Raw genomic sequence first — 24,380 nt, 5'->3', positions numbered from 1 at the left:
TTCATCCAATTACAAGATGCATGAGATGGTGACAAGGTGAAAGAGGAAAACAGTAACAATGGCAAAGATTTATGGCTCAAACAGCATATTGGCGTCATCAGAGTGGCCACATCAATCTATCCAGAAGGCTGGTGACAGTTTTCCAAAGTATTCTGTTCAGCATTGTTGAATTTGGATGGATTTGTCTTTGTTGTAAATTGAAATAAGGAATGAAAAACTGAATTTGGCCTACTGCATTAATTATGGCCTGATTAACTCTCTGACATGTTTTTTAGTGTAGGCCTACTGTTCCTGGAGGCCTGTTAATTCCCTGCAATCTGATGGCTTGGACATATTGAATGAAGCTATAAAAGTAAATCAATTGAATAATGAAACGTTATCCTGGTTAAAAAGGCTTTCAGGCATAATTCATCACTACAATTCATTTTAGATTTTAGATAATTTATATATATATATATATATAATTTGTCAAAATAAATCATTTTTAATCACCTTGTTTTTATTTTTAACAACTCGTTGTTCACTATTGAGCAGATCCATCACCATGTGTCATTAAAAGTTAATGTTTGATTATGTGTTTGTGGGACATACCATCACAGATGCATTGTTTTAATCCAAACTGGATCAATGTATACAGCTCAAAATCAAACCAACAAATAGCTGTATAGCTCACACTCCGTGTTTTGCCAAATTCGGGGTTGGAGAATTAGTTTTGGCTCTCTTGACATCAGACACTGAGAGAGCAAAAGTGGCTGTTGAGAGCGAAAGATGGGGAGAAGGAGGGAGTGTCAGAAAAGCAGAGGAGAGCCGGAACAGGGGAGTTGACTATTCAAGTGTCACTAATCCTGTCTATGATTTCTTCCCTCGGCTTGTCCAACGATATCCCTCTTTCTCCTCTCTGTGTGTGTCTAGCTTTCACTCCTCGTGTCTTTGTTTGGTTGGGTTGTGTTGCCTGTCATTTCAGTTTTTCCCCTCCTCCTTCACTTCTAGCTCTGCATTTTTCCCAATCCATCGTTCCCCATCCCAAAAGCCTCCCTCTCCTTAATCTTGTTTGCTGCTGCAACACACAGAAACACGCAGCCTATCTTCCATCATGTTACGATGGCACATCAGGGAGACTGAGACCTGCCAGATATGTGGGTGTGTTTATGTGTGAGGAATTGAGTACTTCAGTGTGATGGATGGATGGATGGATAATTTGTGAGTGTGAACTGGTAGTTACAGCCTTAAACTGTGGGTCTCTCTCTCTCTCTCTCTCTCTCTCTCTCTCTCTCTCTCTCTCTCTCTCTCTCTCTCTCTCTCTCTCTCTCACACACACACACACACACAACAATACCGTCTTGAGCACCAGGTTGGTATCCAGGGTAGGGGTCTCCATTGGTTTGCCGTCTAACTAACAGTGGTGCGTGTGCATTGCAGAATGTCTTGCTTTTCATTTTGGTGCCCAAATTGTCAGGTTAGAGCATCCACACTGTCTGCGTAAGACGCACGTCTCAGGCATGTGAGCGGTGCTGCTCTTCTAGAGAGTCGGGGTCTCGGCTTGTTTCTCCACATACGCACGCACGTGGTTTACAGCAAAATAGACAGTGAAAATTTCTCTCACCACAGTTTCAATCTGTCCAATATGTTACAAACAATATGAATATTTGCAGCACTCCCTGTACCAGTTTCAAAGTAAAGCACTCATGTTTGTGGGTCTGTGAACACCAGACGCCTGTGAGACGCAAGTGATCGGTGACACAGGCGTCATGCGCTGCACACGCAGGTGGTGTTCCCCTGATGTGGGTCCGATATTGTGAAATTAAAAGCATCATACTATCAAATTGATCTATCAGGCCAGATATTATTGCTGGTGGGGCAGCTTTGGCCTGGGGCTGCAAGATTCCCACAGCTGTTGTACTTTGTCTGAGGATGAAGAAGAAGACATGTTCAACTCAGTCCACAGACTCACTGATTATTAGCACGCTGTCCCGCCGACACTGACAATCAGTCGCACTCTAATGTATCTGAATAAGTCAGCTATGTAGTGTCTTGTTACGTGTCTGTTCACTATATCACTTTATGTGTTTTTCTTGCTCCACAACAATTCAACAAAGCACAGTGTGTGGCACTTTCTGCTGACAGGCACACAATGCACTGTTGCATTTTATAGATGCAGAGAGAGAGACAGAGAGAGAGAGAGAGAGAGAGAGAGAGAGAGAGAGGAGAGGGAGGGCGGGGGTGAAATGGACAGATGTCTCCACTCTGTCCCACAGATGGGTTCTGTGATGCCAAAGTGTCCTTGTCCAGGATTCACACAATGCTTGGACACACTACACCCAACTGGGCTCACTAGTCTGTGTGTGTGTGTGTGTGTGTGTGTGTGTGTGTGTGTGTGTGTGTGTGTGTGTGTGTGTGTGTGTGCCTGTCTGTGCCTGTCTGTCTGTGTGTTGTTGCCAGTGTATCATTTGTGAGAAGACTGGATCTCGAACAGACACACACACAGACACACACACACACACACACAACCTAACTCACACACACTCACACACACACACACAAAGCTGTACTTAAGGTAAGATCCACCCATAATACCCACTATCTCCGAACATAATGTTGCAAAACCAGAGCTGACGGTGTGTGTTCTGGGACCTGCTGTGAGTTACATCAGTCACACTGAGGGAAACCATGTATCCAATCTGTCTCTCTGCTGAGAGGTGTGGGGGTGAATAAGTCAATGCCACACAGGTGGAACCAAGGCCACAGGAAGGGCAGATTAAAGGAGCAGTGCACCTCAAATCCAACATATTGCTCTCCTTAATACCCTGCTCGGTACATCTTGAGCAGGCGGAGTTTTAAACAAGCTCTTCTGTCTGTGCATTCAACTGCTTTGAGAAAACACTGAGAGTTTCAGACACGTTTCAACAGTATTGGCATCATTGCTTCTATTGGTAATAATCAATATTGTACTTATTTGGCAGGGAAAATGACTTTGAGGATTACATTTATTTATTCTTTATGTAATAATCCATAATAGTTTACACTTACTTATGTAGAATCAGACTTTTTCCCACATTGCATTGCATGTTATTAAAACTATGCACTTGTTTCTCTCTAGTTTGTGTTGTACTCAGTCAAACTCGACCCTCCCTGAATCCTAAATCTTGAAAGTCTTTCTAATATGTTACCACTCGTCCATTTATTGTGGGATATCTCAGAAAGGGCACGAGGTTATAACTTGAAATTTGGTACAATGTTTCACTTGGACTCAAAGATTAACTGATTAGAATTTGGTGGACAAATAGTTATTCTGTGAATGTAGGTTATCACCAATGCCCAGGGGGAATTTCATTTCCTCTGACACAAACATTCACTCAGACTCAAGGATGACCTAATTAGATTTAGTTTGAGGTAAAATGTCAAGGTCACTGTGACCGCACACACTACACTTTTGACCATTCCTGAAGACTTCACACACTAGTTCAGAAAACTTTTCACACAAATGTCCAACAAGATTAAATGATGAAGTGAAAAGGTCAAAGGACAACTTTACTGTTACGTCTAAATGTTCTACAAAATTTGAACGATTGGAATGATGGTGAAAATGATACAACCCTAACCCGAGACACAGGTTGTGATAAACTCTGGACAAAATAGTCACATCAAGATCCATTCTAGAGCTTTGAATCATGTCACATGATCTTTATCATCGGTATATTTGCGGAGGAAAGTAAAGTAAGTGGTGATTTAGGGTGAGCGAGGTAGAGTTAGGACAGCACAATACACACACAGAGGCAGACACACACACATACAGGGACAGTGCGGAGGGTGCTGGAGGCTAGTCTCTGTCACATCTCTAATCCTCCTTATTATCAGAGTCAGATATACTCTGCCTGCAGCGCTGTTTTCCCCCCTCCATCCTCGCTCCCCCTTACTTTCCTCTTCTTCATTCTTTGTCTCCCTATACATTCACTCTTAAATATGCCTCTTACTCTCTCCATGTGGTCTTTTCTGCTTTATCAAATTCAAGGTTTGCCTACTGTGTAAATGCTAAGTATTTATCTAGTGCTTTCCTACTCTTAAAAACCATTCAAATATTCATATAGTGCATCTATGTGCAGCACTTTTATCAATCAGCCAGCACAGCCGCAGAATGGGAAAGATCGTGATCGAACCGCTGACCGTCTCTAGCTCCGCTCAACCTCCTGAGCAGCAGCTGCCTGTGTCTTCATTCACTGTCTATGCCCCCTCCTGTATGTGTTCTCCTGCTGTGAAGATCCGCCATCGCGTGCGGGCCCCACACACGTGCGCTAAACCGATCGAAGCCTTGTCATCAAAGTGTATGTGCTAAAGGTGATAGAATAGTTAGTGTCTGCAGCAGTTGTTAGTCACATACAATAATTAAAGTGAAGAAATGTCTCTTCGCAAAATATAAAAGATTTTGTTCTCTCACAAATCCGTCTTAGAGCATGGCACCCCACTGTGCTGAGTGGGCTGACCAAGTCAAACTCACGTTCCTGGCATGTGCCACCGTGAGCTATACACAAATGCATGTTTTGCCTGTCTGCACACACTAGTCTGTGTCCTCAAGCACCACTGTGTCTATTGCATTAAAACTGTCAACTGTGTTGAAACAAGCACTGCTAATCCCATTATGTGGGCGGGGGGGTGGGGGGTGGGGGTGGATGCATTGGTGGTGGTGGGAGAAAAGCAGGGCTGTGGAACCTCAGCTTTTCAAATTCCCTACTTTCACGACTCTTTCTGAATCTACTGCCAACACGAGGAGCGCTTTACTTCTGTCTCATGTTTTGATTCTTTGACTTTGCTTTGAATCGTCTTTTCTATCGTCATCCGGCTGAAGGAATGTTTTCACGGCTCTGGCACTGGCACCCCTCACTGTTCAGGTTCAGGCATTCAAGCCTCTTCTGTTGTTCAATTCAATGTCAAGTAGCTGTGATTAAGAGCTGCAGCCGCCAGTTTACAATATAACTACGAAATACCTGTGGCTGTCACTAAGTTTGCTGGAAGAATGTCTGGATTACTTTCTCAAACTGGAAGTTGTAGTCGTAACTTTTACAAAAGAGTAAAGTACAGTGTAGCAGAGCAGAGCAGAGCAGAGCAGAGTATAACACCTGTAAACTGATGCTGGGGGAAATCAGTGCGTTTTTCTTGAGCTCGTTCTGCCCTGAAAACATCCTCCATTAAAGCTAAAGCTCATGATTATAGTTCAAACTCATGATTACTAACAAGCGCTCCTGTGTTGGCTCAGCTCTTTTAATTACACAATGGGACTCAACCCTTTTGATGATCGCTTACCGGTCCCCTAGGCTCCCATGGGCTCTTACACTTTGGATCAGCCTCCCTCTGGGACTCAGATCAGCAGACCTTCATCAGACCTTAATCATTTATCAGGATGTTTCCTACACCTAAAGCAACTTGAGCTGCCGAGGGTATATTGCAGCAACAAGGTTAACCTGAACTTGACCTTGTCTGGATTCATTTGTATTTTGTAATTCTCTGATTGTTTAAAGAAATGAGCATAACTTGATGTTGTACATAATGGGTAATTTTAGAGGAATGAGGGGTTATGTTAACCTCTTTATATTAAAATGACCAAATATTCGTCCTCCTTTTATAACCTGTCACTTGTGCTATGTGTGCAGACACAGGATTTGTGTGTGCAGGTGAGCATCGTAATCACAGGATTTGGAGTTTATTTAAACAAGTTTAAACTGCCTGCTCCTGCGAAGCAAAACAGGAGGAGGTCAGAGCAGAGATGTGGTTGGAGGAACAGAGTAAACACCAGCCAGAGTAACAGCAAAAAGAACAGGAGGACATTGCTCTTTGCCTCGCTGTCACTCGTTCTCTTTCTCTGTCACTGTCAGGCTGTGACCATCAGCAGCACCAGGAGGAATCCAACCTGAGTTAGTTGCTGATAAAACATCCACAAAAAACTCTTGTCACTGCGAATTCTTGCAACCAGCACTTCTAAGTTCTAAGTAATATTCACACACAAACACATGCACACACACTAACACAAACCATGTTGAGCGCAGGGCATCTTTACTATGCAGGGTGGGGGGTGGAGGGCAATATATCTAAATTCCATTCATGCTTAGCTCCTTAGAGAACCATTCTTTTGATTGAGTGTGCTATTGCTTCTATAAAATGTCCTCCTGTAGCTTGTCCGGTGGCACTGTCATGTCTATTTACATTGAATAAATGTAGTCTTTGCTGTGCACTGTTCTGTTTAGTACCATCTTATCCCTTGTAACACTTGACCATACTATACTATATAATAACAATAAACCTTTTATATAGAACTTGCTTTACAAGATAAACTACATAAAAGCATTTTAAAACAGTTTACATGTTGAGCATTATTAATAGAAATAAAAAACAATAAAATAGAACAAATTATAATCCTCAAAAAATGAAGTGGTTACAAACAAATGAATCTGCTAATCGATTAAACATTTGGTAAATATAACGTCAGAAAACAGTGAAAAAGTACCAGATGCAATTTTCCAAGATCTTGAGGGGTTTCTGTCCAACATCTGTCCAAAACCAATACACTCCTTCAGCTCTTCATCTGACCATAGTGTTTTGACATCAAACCTCTTCAACGCTGCGTGTTTTTCAAACAGTGGCATTAATGTTTCGCTAAATTTCACCAATGCCTACTACAACCTATTGGTACCTATGCTAACCCTTTAGAGCACAGCTCCATCCATGGTCAAATATGTTGCAGATTTGTTTAAAATAAACATTATTTTCACTACGTGGTCCTGAGGAAAGCCAGCGTTGATTTCCGTGAGATTTGGAAATGCAATACTTTCAACATTGATAAAAACTTAATTAAACAGTCTGTGGATCATTGAAAGCACAACATTTTATGTTGCTGTAATGCTTTATTTAATATATATAATAGTACATTGTAGGCCTGTTTGAGGAGGGTTCTGGAGTGTTTCAAAGAAGTTGTAACTCTTAAAATTACAATACACATTCATTATTAACAATATAGAAAGGCTAGGTAAAAAGGAGATTGTTAAGAGCATTGCGTTTCAAGTCCAGAAATCTTTCTGTCTGAATTCTATCTCTCTGTCTGTCTGGCATGTGTAGAACAGGACCTGGACTAGTTGGCTTCAAATGTGTGAACTATAATAGAATGCTAATGCTTGACCCGAAGGTGTTTAGGTTTGACCAGAAGTTGAATTGACGTAACAAACGAGTCCAGATTTTATTGAGTACGTTCAACTGGGGTTAGAGCATACAGGCCACAGTGGTTCTCAATGCATGGTTGATCATTTTAACACTGTCCCAATCACCTAAAACCATGCTGTCCCATTAACTCAAACATTAAAACTAATTCAAATTCCCAAAATTGAAAGAGGATAGTAACACTTTTTTTCAACAAATTTTGTTGTAGTAGTAAGTCAAATTTGTGTTTCCATCAAAGTTTTGTGCGATATGTTAGTTTTTCCTCACCTCATGAGGAAGATGACATAAATCGCCTCAACTTCCTGTTTGATGCTTACAAGTCACACCTGTGTGACAATGACAACATGCAATTATGCTTTTTCAGTTTTAGCAAAATCTTTTATTTCCTACTCATCAAGAGAGGAAATAAGCTCTGTGTAGTTATACAGTCCCACTTGACCTTATGCCAATCACCTTTAAATCACCCTATGAGTGAGAGTATGTCAGTTGTGCATGGGAGAGCATTTCTCTTGAATGTGTGAGAGTGTTATAGTTCAGTTCAGTTTCCAGTTCCAGTATAGTATGTGAATGGTTTTGGTTTCATATGTGTAAGAGAGGTGAATCAGAATAAAGTCCCTGCTGGCCCCTCATAAGGTTCCACACATCCTGATTAATGTAACGCTTACCAAGCTACAAGGGGGCCTGCTGCCATTACAAGAATCATCGTACATGATTGCTTTGCTGGATGGACCCACGTGCCATGTCCCACTGACATAAAGGCAAGGCACAGAGAAGCAGCAAAGAATGACTGGCCTCAGGCTGAGCTTCAGGAGTGAACATCTGCCTTTGCTTCTGCAGCCGGCACTCACCTGCCGGAGGAACGGCAGCCTCCGCTCCATGCACTTTTAATTGAAACTTTTGCTCCACGTTGTTTCCTAATGAGGGGGCAGTTAAAAATAATAGCATAGTGAAAATAAAGAAGCGTCGATGCATTTGCAAATACTAATGTTCTCTATGGCAAACAAAGGAGGAGCATCTTTTGACCCTGTATATTCCCTGTGTGCATATATGCATACTGCTGTGCTTCACTCCCCCAAGCTGCCTCCCAGGGTTGTTAAGTCATGAGTAGTTAATTAGATCTAGCAGAGGTGAGCACCATTGGGTGTTTTCACTGCGTCGGTGCATGTAATGAATGATACCTTTACCCCCCGTTACAGTCGTCATCTTTAATTTAATTGTTTTCTTTTTTTCCTCACTCCAACACCACAGCATTCCACAGCCTTAACCTTATGTGCTCAGTTGTGTGTGTGTGTGTCCGTTTGTTTGCTGAGTTTTCCTCTCACTCCAATGTCTGGATCCGGTTGCCACTCCATGCTGCAAGTTTCAGGACTGTACTTGTGTATTACTAACTGGAGAGAATCCGGGGTTTGTTGGGGACTATTTTCAGCAGCGTATTAATTCCTATTTGTTAATGTAGTAGGCCTATTTAGGGGAGCAGGGCTGTGTGAAATTAAACTGCTATGTGTGTGTCTCTGGTGATGAAGGAACATGTTACCCAGTGCAACAGTGAAAGTCACAGTGTTTTTAATAGCTTGTGGAAACAATGGAGCCTTGTGTCTTAGAGGAGTCAGATATATGAGGCTGCAGATACATACACAGTATTGTTTATTTTGATCTGCCCATTTGTTGACTATAAGAAAATAAATCAAATATCCCCAATTAAAATGTTGTCTTAACAACAAATTTACATTGAAAGAACATAAATGTACTAAACATGTGAGAATGCAGTTCAATGTAAGCAAAACCATAACCCAGTTGGTAGGCTAATCAGTGATTTGAGATGAGCCGTGGATGACATGAATATGCAGCGAGTAAATCCTCAGAGAATTATGACCTAGCTCTGCAGTTCCCCTCAGCTGTGGAGTGTTTTAGCATCTTTCAGTTCAGGATATTTCCAAAATTGTCCACCTGGAGCCTGCAAGACTACAACACACACATTCATACCTTCAGTTTATTTTAATGCAGTTTCTATTTAATAAGTGTGGCTCTGATATCTCCCATATTTGACCAGGCATATCTGACCTGTAAACAAATTAAGTTGATGAAGGAATTATTTTTATAATTGAGAAGGGGCAATTTTGGGGTTCAGTATCATCCGAGAGAGAACTTCAACATGCAGAATGGGGAAGACTAGGACTGGAACCGTTGTCCTTCTGGTTGGAGGTCGACCGCTCTACCCCCTCAGTCACAGCCGCCACCCAATCTGAGCGAAGTACAGAGAGGGTTTCTCTCCAGTAACATAATTTGTTTGTCAGGCATGAACTGGGTTTATTTCCTTAATACTAAGATGACCCTATAGTGATGCACTTGGAATGAAATGTGGATCCACATGATTTCAGCTTTTCCTTCACTCCAGATCAGAATACAGCCCACACAGGTAAAGTTATGATGAAGTCTGCTTTCCATACTTGTAAAAGGATACAGATGGACTTTAATACAAAAAATTGTAATATAGTATAACGTGGGATGTAGTAGTAGTACTACAATGTAGTATAGTAGACAGCAGTATAGCAGTATAACAAATATTTTTCTTTATTTCATTAAATATAATTATGTGCAGCATGAGATATAGGATAATATTAACCCGAACCCCTTAATGACAGATCGACCCTTTTCTTTTCCCTCAAGAGCTGGTGGAGAACAAAATAGAGCTAGAGAAGGAATACTGAGATTTGTCAGATGGACACAATGTCTGCTGGATTTGTAAACAGGCAAATATGTGACCAAAACATTTGACCCTAGTTATGGTTCAATCAGGAGAGACTTTGATTCAACGTTTTAACAGCATTAATTGACATGCGCACAGAAAGTGATGTGAATGTCACTTTGGCGTTTGCATCCTCTATGTGATGTCTTTGGGTTTAGATGGAGGTGAAGCAGAACGCAGCACAGGAATTCCCTCCAGGGGATAGACACTGGCAGTGGTTAAGGATCCAGATAGATGATGATGATTCTGCTGAAGACTGGAGGAGAAGGGGTGGAGGTCATGCACGTCACCGAATGACGGCTGACTGCTGAAGAGAGGAGAAGGGATTTAAGGTTAGATAGCAGCAGCGTGATTGGCTGAAAGAGACTGTGGCAGAATCTGATTGGTCATTTAGAAACGCCCACAATTAAAACTGATCAATAAGCATAGAGAGAGTGAGAGATTTGATATTGATTGAATGGGGGTACAGTCTTCCTGACTGAACTTATGCTGAGCGTTACTCTGCTCCCAAGTGGCCAAAATACTCAGTCCACAAATACATTATGATTTAAAAATTCTATAACCAGCACTTCTTCCTCCTGACCTGACGCCAAACTCTGACTCTGCCAAACTCTGACTCCCTTCCCTCCAGGACGTCCGACTACATCACTGTTGATGTGGTCGTGAAAAATTCTCTCTCAAACACAGAGGCAGACTCAGAGAGCAGGTCGTTTCCTAGCTGACGAGGAGAGTGAGGGGCATATGGTATGTGAAGAAGAGAATGAAGAGGAGGAGGAGGAGGAGGAGAGTGGAATCAGGACCTGATGCGATCAGGTCTAGAGATAAAGAAGAGAGAATAAGGAGAAAGAGAAGGAGAGAGGCAGGCATGGAAACCTTGCAGCCCTCAGCAGAGCCATTCAAATATTCATGTACTGATGAGTGATATCAGTTGGCACACACACACACACAGAGAGAGAGAGAGAGCAAGAGAGCAAGAGAGAGCGAGAGAGAGCTGCATGCAGGCTTAAGCAAAGAGTTGCACATTGCCCTGTTTGTGTTAAAACCTTAAATGCATTTTGAAAGCAGTGTTAAGTTTGACTGCTCCTCCCTTCCTCGGGACAATGACGGCAGGAACTCAGTGAGTGTTTGCAGACTGTTGTTTTTCTCCCTGTGTGCAGCCTGAAGATGTGCCTGAGGACTCACAGCCTGAACATAAACATCTGCTTTCTCCTTTTTTTTAAACCCACAACAAACACAATCCCGTCACATTAACAGAATCTTTAATTATGCTCCACACTTTGATTCTCTTGCTCTAAATTAACACAAATGACTTGTACCATTTTTTCCCTGGTATTTGAACACCATGATAATGTTTTGCCGCAAGATGAGATATGGCCTGTTTGAAAGGGAGCGACGCCTTCGATTAGAGGATGATGGACGTTAAATTAAAGCCGGGCTACTTTGTGAAGGATGCTGTAATCCTCACATGACAAGATGACAGACTGGATCATCAGTATTTTAGGGATAGTGGATGAAAGAAGTTTTTTCTCCAAAATTTACTGCCACGTAAAATCTCAATTTGAACTGAAGGCAGTGTGTTTTTCTGAAGTTTTGACAGAATCTCAAAAGTGATATTGATTGATAGCATATAGTTTGAGAGTGCAGTACAAGTTTGTACCTGAGGCTTTGACTGTTTCAACCCATTCATTTAAAAATAATTACTGATCTGTAACATACTATCATTCAAGCAATCCATCACAGTCAACATAGTCATTTATTTATTAATGTCACGTTAATCTTTTTTTTTCAGGTGCCTGTGCTTTATAATTCAACAAACAACTACATCTACAGATTTTTTTTTTTTTTAGAAGTGAACCATCTGAAATGAACAGGGAAATTATTTGATGTTGCACCAGGCTATTGTATGTATACATCTTATCCTGGTTGGATTTGAGAAACTCAAAAAAATTGTATCCAAAATATGATAAATCATTTTAATGAGCAGCTACATGCTGAAATAATCATGAAACTGAGTCCAAGCAAACAGAAACCAAACTGGGTTCATCCGGAAACTGCTGAGGGAGCTCAGTGGGTAGGTACACATGGGAGTCCTGGATTATGTTAGAGTCGTGTAGAGAGGGACATGGACACCCAGGTTTATGTTATCCATGTAAACATCTAATCCTGACTAAACAAGGATTAAAGAAAATGTTCATTTGTTGTTAACAAATTTCCTCGAAGCAAATTAGCTCAAGCATATTTCAGTGTAATTTTCATTGTGACCTTACAATGAACTGAAAGTCTTGACTGTTTGGAGGAGAAGACATCAGTCTACATACGGAGTTTGCTTTGGGAAATGGTTATAAATAATGTTGGATGTAAATTATTTGTAGTTGATGAAACCTGCACAAGTTTAATATCGTCCCTTTAAGTCGTCTTGAATTAGTCCATGCAGCCATTGATCTAAGTACAACACTCGCTCTCTCCATCCTCATGAATCTTTCTCTTTGCTTCTCCTCCCTCTGTTAGGATACATCAGCATCTGGTTGGTCATTATCAGGGAGAAACTCTTCCCTGTTCCTCCTTTGCTCTCTCTTCATCCTTCCATTCACACCGAGAGTCGGCAGCATCAATCATACTGCTGAGCTCATTCCATTTTAATTGAGACGTCCATGTTGAGATGGACATGAATATTACATTCCACAGGCCCTATTAATATGCTAAGGCCGGTCTAAATGTTTTAATATTTGCTGTGTAAATTATTGAAATTGTGTTCATGGGCAGCGTAAGATCATTCGTCAGAAATGTTTAGTCTCTGATGTTCACGAAGTGCTGGAATTCTAATGGCGTGCGCTCCAGCTGGAATACAGAGTGATTTCCCAGGGTACACTGCTACACGCACTTGATCGCCCCTCCCGACGCTGGTGACCTCAGGATCACCATTTTTAGCTTTCTTAATTAGAGAGAAAGACGAGGAGAGAGTGTGTGTGACAGGTATTTCTTCCTATCTTCAGGTCTGTCTTTCTGTTTCCCCATCTGTCTCAGAAGTCCCCAAGCATGTCAGACACACACACACACACACACACACACTCCGGAAATTATTCTTAAAAATTCTCATCTGATGTTCCACTGAGTACAGACGCATTGAGCAGCGGCCTTGGCGATAAAGTTGGCGTTTCGAGTGACTGCACTCAGCAATTTAAAAAAGCTGGCTGCACGGCGACGGACGTCATCGGCTGATTTTGCACACACACACACGCGCACGCTTGTGGCGTGTTGGTGAAGATGGATCGGAGAACAGATTGTAAGTGACATGTTAATTTCTCCTCCGTCACTCAACTCACGGCCGAGGCATTCACTATCAAAGTAAAGGGACACGAGCCCCAGCCGTCAAGGCTCTTTTTCCTCCTCTTTCTCCCTTCTTCTTCCGTCGTCTTCCTGTCGAGCATTTTAAGACTCGCTGTGATCAAGGCGATGTTTAGAGCAGCCCCTTCCCCCCACGATTACCACCACCACACGTACACACACACACACACACACACACACACACACACACACACACACACACACACACACACACACACACACACACACGCAATAATGACTCCTAATAAGTCCCCCTGGAAGCTGTGCATGTTTTAACACTAAAATGAAGGAGGATGACAACTGTTGGTGTTTTGCGACAAAAGAAGAAGGGAGAGGTCGTTCTAGATTCATGATCTTTGCTCCCTGTGTTGTGTTCCTGCAGTTTTTCCATTAGACAGGCTGCCAATTCAGGCAGCACCGACAGGAGGTTAGACACATATTTTTCACACTGAATCATCATGACTGGACGGTCATGAAGAGTGTCAGCTACAGTTCAACAGCATGAAAGCATTGTGTGTGTTTTTTGTCCGCAGCCTGTGGGCCTACACGACAAACCTTTCCCACAATCTCCCCCTCACATTGTTGTCTTTGTCGAGACATCAGCTTTAACAGAAAACACACTGTAAAATATTCGGAGCATTTTTCCCGTCATCTTCACTATCAATACTGTTCACGTGAGGATTTTTTATCGCTATGAATTATTAATAAAAATATTTGTATTTGTGTATTATTTGAGTGCTAGATTTCTAAGAAGAACAATTGTTTTGTCCAATAACTTGCAGTTGTAAGCATATTTTCCTTCTTAATGTTTTACCATGTGCAGGCGAGCATTGATGTTTTGTACCACAATACACTGCGCTGTAGGTGTTGGCTGTGTGTTATCTTCTCCCCTATTATTCAATGTGGCCACTCTTACAGTCTAACATCTGAGAGGAATGTAAAAACTTCTGTTACCCTCAACCTCCAACTGCATGACCTGTATTATTTGTGTAGATCTTAAAGGTTGTGTAAAGGTTAGGATGGGAGACAGTAAGATCTCTTCTTGTAATAGTGAGTTCATTAACCAAACTGTGTGTGTGTGTGTGTGTGTGTGTGTGTGCAGGCAGCCCTGGTACTATGGTTGGGGTTTCAACTTACCACGGGGTCAGGCTCTGCTGGACAAGTGGAATCAGATCCCCGAAAACACAGACATCCTGGTCACACACTGCCCCCCACTGGGTAAGACACAGATTACATCACACAAACACACACACACACACACACACACACGCACACACACACACACACACACACACACACACACACACACACACACACACACACACACACACACAAACACACAATGTATGCTACATCAACAAGCTTTCTTTTTTGAACTCATACACATTCAGTCATTCACATCAGACTCTAAACACACCTATGACATAAAATAGTGTCATTCAGAACAATCAGATTTCCCCATAGTGGGAAAAATAAATGATTATCTTATTTGATCAACATTACAATACAGATCTATAGTTCTTCATTTACACAGGCACCTCTGTATTACTGTCTTACAGGATCAACATGATTTATTCATTTATTTTCCCTTTTCACACAAAGGATAATTCCAAGTGTATTAAATTATATTTCAGTTCAATTTCATTTTATTTGTATAGTGCCAAATCACAACATACATTGCCTCACTTACTTTACACTCTACAAGCTGTGTTTCTTTTATTCTACACAATGTGTTTGTACTCCTCGTATTTCTCTAATACAACTGTTTGCTCCTCGTTTTGAAATATGCGACTCTCCTGCCAGTGCACTTGTCCATGCCGGTGATTGGTTATAATCACTAAGCCCCGCCCCTTTTAGGTGCACACGCTCATATCTAGACCTGGGTTTTCTTATCGAGTTGATGACCAGCGTCGTGTGACCACTTAGGCTGGGTTTGTTAAGCCAATGAAGGAAAGATGTTGCACTCGCTTTGTAGTGCAGGCTCCAGGTTTACATCCAGAGTCTCGTCTGTGGTTCAGACAACAGCTCTTTGATTCAGGTCAGTCAAAGATGCTGGTTTAGTGTAAATACAAATCTTGCATCTGAGGTCACTGTGAACTTCTTCTGTATTAAACTAGACTCTGTCACTGACCTTAACAAACAAACATGAAACACTTTAATAAAGCTGGAGTCACTACAGGTGGAGAAGGTACCGTAACATCAGATATTACTAAATATTGTATGTTTACATAGCGTCTGTGAATATTTCACTGATGTTTTCAGCGTCAATTGATTTGCAACTCAAGTATGTAAATTAACAGCACATCCTCAATGTATCAATGATGAGTGTAATCTGATTCCAATTACATTCCCATTAGCGGTTGCAGTTTGGTTGCATAAACATATATCTGGGAGACAGGATTGAATATACTACACATGTATAGGACCGGCTTTGATATAGAACCAACGCTGCTAGTCAACCCTGTTCGGCTACAACTTCTCCTCCACATCGCACTCTGTCCACTACGCAGTCCACCTGCTGAGAAAGACTCTGACTGAAGCCTCCTGGCTGTCGTCAGCAGCTACATCAGTCACTGTGTCCCAGAGGGACATCTCATCGTACACCTGACTTCTTTCTTCTTTCAGAAGTCATCAAACATTGATATTAAGTGCTCAGTGTTGTGTCAATTAGGAAATAATGCATTTCTACTTTTGTAGTCAGTTGTAAAAATAGATTTAACAGAATTTCAGTCGTTTTGTGTTATACTATCGAGTTTTTAACATGGTCTACATTTCAAATGTTTTACAACAGTATATACATATGTGTAAAGGAGAGCGTAAATCCACATAGGTTTGGTGGTGGTGCTTCTTTACTTTATAAGAATAGGTGACATTGCAGTTACATGGCCACATGTCTTTTTTTAACTATAGAATGTATATTTACCTGAGTATCCACATACACATACTCGTACATATAAATATACAATGTGTGTACTGTGGGTGGCAGATAAAAGCAGTGAAAATGGTGAAACTTTGTTGAATCATTTTCATGTTGTCCAGATGAATAAAAGGTGATTGTCATCGAAGCAATGACTCACTGTCCAGTCAGCTCATCCTGCCCTGACTGAAATCCCATTTTACCACATTACTGGCCTTCCTACTGATCACCTCTCAGCTTGTGCATGTGTCTCGCACACACCCAGTCCTCACACACCAACATCACAAGAGTCGGAGCAAACACAGATGGTGGCGCACAAGCTTGACTTCCTGTAGATATTTCTCCGTCTCAAAGACGCACACACGAGCAGGCAGAGACACTCAGACACTCCTCTCACTCGCTGACTCACACTCTCACACACACTTTCACACCTCATCTCCTACTGCAGCTGCGGTGTTCAAATGTGAGTGAGTGTGTGTGATTGATTTCTGTGTCTGCGTCTCTGCGAACGCGGCCATTTATTTTTCATTCAGCTTAGCCAAGTGTCCCCCGCTATCTGCTCATGAGCGACTAGCATATGGAGCAGCTACAGTAGGCAACTAATGCATGACACGCACACACACTCACTCTCTCTCACACACACACACACACACACACACACACACTCACACACACACACACACACAGATGAGGAAAGAAGAAAAAGAAAAACAGGAAATGAAAGACAATAATTCTTTAAATTTTTGAAAGTGCCAGGAGCCAAGAAAAACGGTCCAGTTTCACGTTATTTTTAATGAAAGAAGGAATAATGAATGATGGGAAAGAAGGTGAGGGAAAAGGAATTGTGATCAAGATGTTTTGCACTGCAGCAAAAGCGAGTCTTTTATGAGGTGTGATAAAGTGGCAGATCTGTGGCTGGAGAGAAAAAATATGGCCTCTTTATCTGGCTGTGAGGAAGAAGTTAACAGCGAGAGAGAGAGAGAGAGAGAAGGAGAGAAAGTAAGACAACAAGAGGGAAACAGGCTCCGTGCCCAAAGCAGCAGCTGCTTTGAAACAAGTGGCACTTTGGAGCAAAACACCCAGAGACACAAAAAGCCCTCGTAACTTCGAACTTCACTTCCACCGTCTCCCAAGACATGTAAAGAAGACACTTCCAGTTTTAAGGCTTTCTGTAATTAAAGTGATTCTAATCGTGTGTTTTTACAGGTAGACACATTCAGAGGACACGGAAGTCAGACTGTATCATTTTTACCAGCATGACTGATTCACTGCCAGCTGAGTTTTTATGTCTGTGTTATGTATGGGAGGGTCCATTAACTCTGCTTCTGAGGTTTTTAGCACTCGAGTAATAAAAAATAAAAATGTGTAAAGAATCTTGGAGTCCTCCCTGGGGGCTCTTCTCTTTCTTTCTTCCCTTCTTTCATTCTTTCTTTCTTTCTTTCTTTTATTTTCTTCTGTCTTATTCGCCCACTGAGGTCCAGCTAGAAGCAAACCACTCACTTCGTACAGGTGAAGGTTTTAAAGAAACAGCTGTGTAAGCTCAACGGGCCATGTAACGCACTCCAGCCGGGGGTGGTTGTAAAATCTCACTTTGACCACTTCTATTTTCTTTAGCCCTGTCAGTAAACCAGACCATCTGAGAAGCAATATGATGACATATTTTGAATTAGATAACCACATGGTCACATTTGAGATGCACTGGAATGCTGCTCGTAAACCAGACATCATCGTCCAACACTAGCAGTGCTTTAAAGATCTGTTGCTCTGTCCACGGTATCTTCACAACTATTTACCACACGTCTGTTGACTCTACTCGGTTTACAGATCAATTTAAGGAGCATATGTTGTATTTAAATTCTTAGTTGCCGCAATTTATTCAAGACCTTACCTGTGCACTTTAGACCTAATCTCCCCTGATTTGCGATGTTCATGGTTCACAGAGGATGAATTACCTACTGGCATTGGAGTTGACCCCCTGAACCTCTCCTCTAAGACAACTCTAAGGCCAAAATGTCAATGTATTGAGGTGAAAAGAGAGAGAGACTATTGGCTAGGGTACTTACTTTGGGTACTTTTGTTTATTTCCAGTATTTTATAAATAAATTGCAGTATTTTAAACAGTAAGAGTTCATCCATTAGTTTAGTCAAACACGGGAGGAGCTGTCCTGATTTCATACCATGGGGCCGTAGACATGGACGTCTTTCCCTTTTTGTTTATTCGTTCTCTCGTTAAGTTATCTCTCTTTTTCTCTTTTCCTTCTTGTTTACTTTGTCATCCCTGTCTGAACTGAGCAGCAGAAGGGAGGGACGGTGGAGACATGAGCCCCTCAGTCGTGTTCTTTCTCTGACTTGATGCTTTTTATTCAGCATCAGCACCATCCCTCCTCACAGAGCAGCCACTAAATCATATACACTCCATGCTTCATCCCTGTCACACATACTGTGAAGTCTGCATCTGTGTGTGCTGGTGATTGATCTTTATTTTCTGGGGCTGCTTTCTAAGAGTCACTTGTATTTTGTGCTGGGTGTGCAGTTTGCCATAAGACAAGGAGTGTGAAATGAACAGCTCCGCTCTAAAACGTGATGAATCACTTTTTGGAGGGAGATTAAATTCATAACCTTCCTGACGATACATTTAACCATGGAAACACAGAAAAAGGTTGTTTTTTCTCTCAGCGATTTTTGTGACTGAAAGGAAATTCATAAATGTAATAAATACAAAACAAGAAATACAAGATATTTAACTCTGGACCAGTATCAACATAAATAAATACTAGTGGACTGAATTCATAGTGACTGTATACAGCATATTTTCCACAATGTCATGCAATATTTAAAGGGTCTACAGTATGTATTCACTGACATATGGTTCTATGACGAAATATGATTGAATTACTGTGCGCCTCCACTGCAGCTAGCACTGTTGCTGTCCATTTCAACCCACTCAACAGCTACTATACATAGTGGGAAGCCAAGCAACACCTCATGACCTTACTGTGGGTGAGAGCAGGTTCTGTGGGTCGCTGGTTTGGTTCAAGGTGTGTTTGTCTGCAGGTTTCTTGGACTGGGTGCCGAAGAAGATGCAGCGTGTCGGGTGCATGGAGCTCCTCAACACGGTCCAGAGGAGAGTCCAGCCCAAATTACATGTGTTTGGACACATTCATGAAGGTGTGTGCACGCGTTCTTACAATACATTAACAGGATCGACAGGACGAATGGATTGTTATTACAACAGATGGCAATATGATATTTTTACTGAGCTTAAATCTCACTGAGTAAGTAAAAAGCATTTTAGACATCAACTCTCATCAAATCTACTTTTAAAATGTATTTTCATATGTTAATTATTATACCTGCATGTGCTTAGAAGCCTTATTCTCTGTATTCACAATAAGCAAATGTATAGATGCATAAAAACAGACATCAGACTACTACTACATTTATTGTATATTATTACAATAGATGAAGGTGTAGTGTTCCAGCATCAATATAATCTATTAATGCACGTATTTTTTATCTATATCATTGAGAGACTTGCCCCTCCTCCTGTTACAGTCATTGATCGCCTTGCTGATTTCAGCTAATCTTAAATGTAATCATTTCCTCTTCATTTCTTGGACAGTGTGACCCATTATTCACTGATGTGACATGTTCGTTCAAACAAATGTAAGGGAAATTGAGGATAACAATAATAACATGATATTGTTATCCTCTATACTTAGCAGTAGCTGTGATGTCTGATCACGTTCTAAATGAAGAACACCATTTCATCTAAAGTTGTCTCAATATTCAATATAGTAAAAACAATATTTGTGGGCAGCTGTGTCTGAGGAGGAGAGTGGGTCATCCACTAAACAGAGGGTTGGTAGTTTGATCCCATGGTCCTCCAAGACTAGAAAGGCTCAATATAAATACAGAGCATTTACCATGTAGTCCATTTGCCTAAAAATGTATTCCTGACGGTCAAGTAATCATATCATTTTTACTTTTAACTAAATTTAGGTTTAGGATGAAGCAGGTGAAATTCCCCTTAGATTTCCCAGCCAATTTACCTTGGAGAACATGGAGATATTATGAAATCTTTTTTTGAAGAAAATGATTGAAGTCTATATTAGAGAATAGCTGAGCTGCCACAACATTATCCTCATCTTTTCATCCAGGCCAGCAAGGGCAGAGAGACTGTCTCCTAGGATAGAGGATTTCTTTTCTGAAGTTATCGGGTCAGCGCTGAGCCCCTGCAGCAGCGGTCCCCAACAGAGAGTCCAGATTAGAAACTGGATCAGATTTTATAAGAGAAATAGGCTGAAAGCAGCTCTCTTCGTTAATGTGACAAAAGGAAAAAATTATACTGTGAGTTTGGTATTCGTATTGGCCTCTTCCACATTTAAAGAGGCCACACAAACAATTCTGTTTGAGTTATTTTCTGTTAGTGCTCTGTAGTTATTAAACGGTTAAATGGTTTGTTTTTATATAGCGCTTTTCTAGTCTTGATGACCACTCAAAGCACTTTACAGATCAGTATTGAAGAAGCTCTCAGTAGTTATTATTAAATTATCACGAGTCTTCAATTTTTTTTATTATAATATTCCACAGCGTTTCAGTAGTTATTATTAGATGGTCTCTCAGTAATTAATATAACTTAATGACACAAGCTCTCAGTAGTTATTATAATGTTATGTGAGCTCTGAATAGTTGTTATTACACTTTTACAAAAACGGTCAGTCATTATTATTACATTAATGCATGAGCAGTCAGTAGTTATTGTTACAATATTACATGAGCACTGAATAGTTAATATTAGACGAGCATTACAACTGATGCAATAACAACAAAACAGGACCTTAACTCAAACAACTGACCTAACAAATGAGACAAGAGGGAGACATATATCAAACCATCTGAAACCAATAGGAGGAAGCAAAACAGACAACAACTAAAACCTCATCAAATCCCATTACCCCCCCATGCTGATGCAGCACTTGATCTGGTCCATTTACTAGGGTTGAGCCGAATACTCGGATGAAACGAGTATCCGGTACGGATAATGAACTTTGATGAACGCTGACTCCACTGGCCGAGTCAGCGTGCACCCAGCCCGGCCAGACAGACAGATCATACGGATAATTGAGTTGGTTGAACAGCTACAGATACAGAAACAGATAATGGTGTACTCGCTCATCCCTACCATTTACTAGTCCTATATTTTACCAGGCTTCACAGAAAGTCATATCTTTGGCCTAAACCAGAGAGAGTGACTGACACATGAGACATGTTAACTGGAAGATGAAGAAAAATGCATTACTACAACTTATAATTACAGTATAAACCAAATATGTAGTGTGTCAAAAATGTGTTGATAAACAAAAAAACTAAATAACTGGTTCGAACTGGTTTCTTCACTATGTGACTGCAAAGAAATGAATAATACCAGTGATGATGATAATGCGAGTGTGTATGAAATCATAAACTTATATTGAATCCTTTTGATGAGTATGGGACAGAGTGAATTCTACCATCTATTTCAAATATGTAACTGTGCATACGGCCATCACAAGGAGAATCAAGATGCTGCCTATTGTGGAGTTTAGTGCACTTTAAAATGACAAACAGTGAAGTGTTGTGAAGACAGTGTGCTTAATTCAGGCCCATCCTTTCTTTCCCTCTCTGCTCTCACCAGGTTATGGCATGATGACAGATGGGACCACCACATTTGTCAACGCCTCGGCATGCACCGTCAACTTCCTGCCCATGAACCCACCCATTGTCTTTGACCTCCCCAACCCTAGGACCACATGACTAGAGGAAGCTGTCCCGCAAACGCTCACGGCCAATCAGGAAAAAGGAGCAGGCAAAAATAGGTGAGATCAGCAGGCAGAACTGAATGATGTACATATAAGGCAGGTGTGGTTTTAATGTGATGCCAAATGGTACACCTGGGGTCCATTAGTGTAGGGAACCTGGGACCAGAGGCTCACACACGTCATTAATGTTATTTTGTGTGCCATCATTTCTTCACCAATAACAGTGTCTAAAAAAAGACAAACGAGTGGAGAGGTGCTTTACTTGAGGAGAAATTGGACATTTCTCTGTGTTCTCTTTTACTGCCCTGACAATCTCGTGTGTCTCTCAGAGGCTGAAAAGAGACACGCTGTGGTCGCGGTTGGCCTTCGTAACTTCAAATTAAACTGAAAGCGTTTGGACTTTCAGTGAAACAACCCAATGCCTTGTTTACTGGAGAGTTTCAGTAGCATGGACTCAGCAGTGGGACATTTGCCAGGGGGGAGCTTCACTTTTTTAAAACTTTTTCTCCCTTCCCTTCTTGTAAACATTCATTTCCCATGTCTTTCTTGGCTTCCTCGTTGCTGGAGTGTGTTTTTTTGCCACTGTGCGTGAATATGTGAGATCAAAGCGAGTGTGTGAGGGCAGCGGGAGGTCTCTGCCACAGGCTGTGTGAGAGTCAGGGTGTCAAACGTGTTGACACCGCTCTCTTGAGCCTCATTACAGCCAGGGTTGCCAGGTCCCACCCCATTGGGCTACCTTTGAAGAGTTGTGGGTTGGCTATTTTTTTCAGAAGGTTGGGTAGACCTGTTATGCATGCAAATTACATGAATAATATCTATAAATAAAATCCATATTTTAGATGAAATTATTTATTTATACCCAACTCCTGCCAAGCCCTCTGTACGTCTCTTAACCCACTGAAGAGAGGACGTAGAGGAAGCAACTCACAACCCTCTTTTCATGTGGCCTCCCTTTTGCAACTTCTCATCTATCTTGTTTTTTTCTTCCTCTCCCTCCTTCATTCTGTGAATAACTAGTTCTAGGTCGGGCTTTTTGGACTTGAAAGGGACAGCAGGTAACATGCAATGTAAAGGTGCTACATCCTCACCCAGCATCTGAACAGAGATGATTGATTTTCATGTTTAAATCTCTGTGTCGCTCACAGGAGAGATGGAACTTTTTTTTATCCTTATTCAAGACAAATTTGCTGACAAATTTGTAACTTAATGTACTGTAACTGGTCTATGTAAATGTTCTCTGTCAATACAAAAATGTTTTTTCTGTAAGATTTCCAAGTTGTTGCACTGCTTTTTAAAATACTTAAGTATCTGTGTCCAGAGATGTGCGGTTGTTTCTTTTCATTCAGTCTATTTCTTAGTAATGTAATTGTTACTTGTTAATGTTAATTTTGGTACGGTCTTCTCTGTGCCAATTAAGTGATTGTTAACTCTCATGTCCTTTAGCAGTTTATCTGTTTTAAAAAGCTTTTCTTTTCTCTTTCTTTGTATTCTGTTTTCTGTATATGGCCATTCCAACTGAATCTGAATGTGCACAACACATCGCACTTTGATCTCTCGTCATTAAGTCCAAAGGTTCCCCGGAGCTACAGTTTATTCCCGATTCACTGTCACTCATTCATTCATTTAGTCATCTTACAGTGTCCAAAGGTGCACATGCAGAATGAGCACCAAGAGACCCATGTCTGTAGGCACTTGTTAGACCAAGCGCACTTTTACACCTGAGTGTACAAGTACAGGACCAGTTGAAATTTGAGTTGAGCTTTTCTTCAAAGGGCACATTCTTGGTTAAGGTTAGAAATGGGATACGTTTCAAGTTCATAAAACACACGTCTGGTGATTCATTTGTTCATCAACAGGTCCTAAAGTTCATAGAGAGATTAATTTGTCACTCATCAACACCACAGTTCCTGGAGCATATTAGAGACTAGTAAGGAGTTCAGACAGACTTTCCCCATAGACTATATTATGATCTGCTTATGTAAAGGTTGTTGTTGGATCAGTACCACAGTTGCAGATTTATGCCCACAACCAACAAGCATGTGAAAGCATCAGAGCAGACTGCTTTGGCAGCTTCTGCATCCAAATATTGAAATCTTCATCATGATACAAAGTCAGCTGAGGCCATGTCGTGAGTCGTGACTGAGCTGCAACGATTAGTTGATCAGCAGAAAATTATTCAGCAACCATGTGTTGTCATTGAATAATCATAATTATTATAATAATTTCACATTGAATGACATCGTTTTGTTACCAGGCAGATATGCATCGGTATTTCAATGCATAGATGCAAAGAAACAAGCAATATCTTCCAGTCAGGCACTTTGCAACCTGTGCATCGAAGTAATAATTGCAATTATACACTCAGTTGACA

At 41.1% G+C, this 24,380-nt stretch overlaps 1 protein-coding gene across 6 annotated transcripts in view; it reads left to right on the top strand.

The window, feature by feature from the left end:
* Positions 1–24,130, top strand: part of mpped1 (metallophosphoesterase domain containing 1) — a 67,861-nt gene extending 43,731 nt beyond the window's left edge. For all 6 annotated transcript variants that reach the window (XM_047338488.1, XM_047338487.1, XM_035147012.2 and 3 more), the window contains 4 exons: positions 14,394–14,509; positions 19,263–19,376; positions 21,886–22,066; positions 23,027–24,130. In XM_047338488.1, the coding sequence (XP_047194444.1) occupies positions 14,394–14,509; positions 19,263–19,376; positions 21,886–22,004 (349 nt within the window). In that variant the 3' untranslated portion in view covers positions 22,005–22,066; positions 23,027–24,130. The remainder of the gene's footprint in view (positions 1–14,393; positions 14,510–19,262; positions 19,377–21,885; positions 22,067–23,026) is intronic.
* Positions 24,131–24,380: the final 250 nt, after the last annotated feature.

The sequence above is a fragment of the Hippoglossus stenolepis genome, chromosome 22, assembly GCF_022539355.2.
Source record: "Hippoglossus stenolepis isolate QCI-W04-F060 chromosome 22, HSTE1.2, whole genome shotgun sequence".
NCBI lineage: Eukaryota > Metazoa > Chordata > Actinopteri > Pleuronectiformes > Pleuronectidae > Hippoglossus > Hippoglossus stenolepis.
The sequence above is the reverse complement of the archived record's forward strand: the minus strand, read 5'-3'. Positions and strand labels throughout refer to the sequence as shown.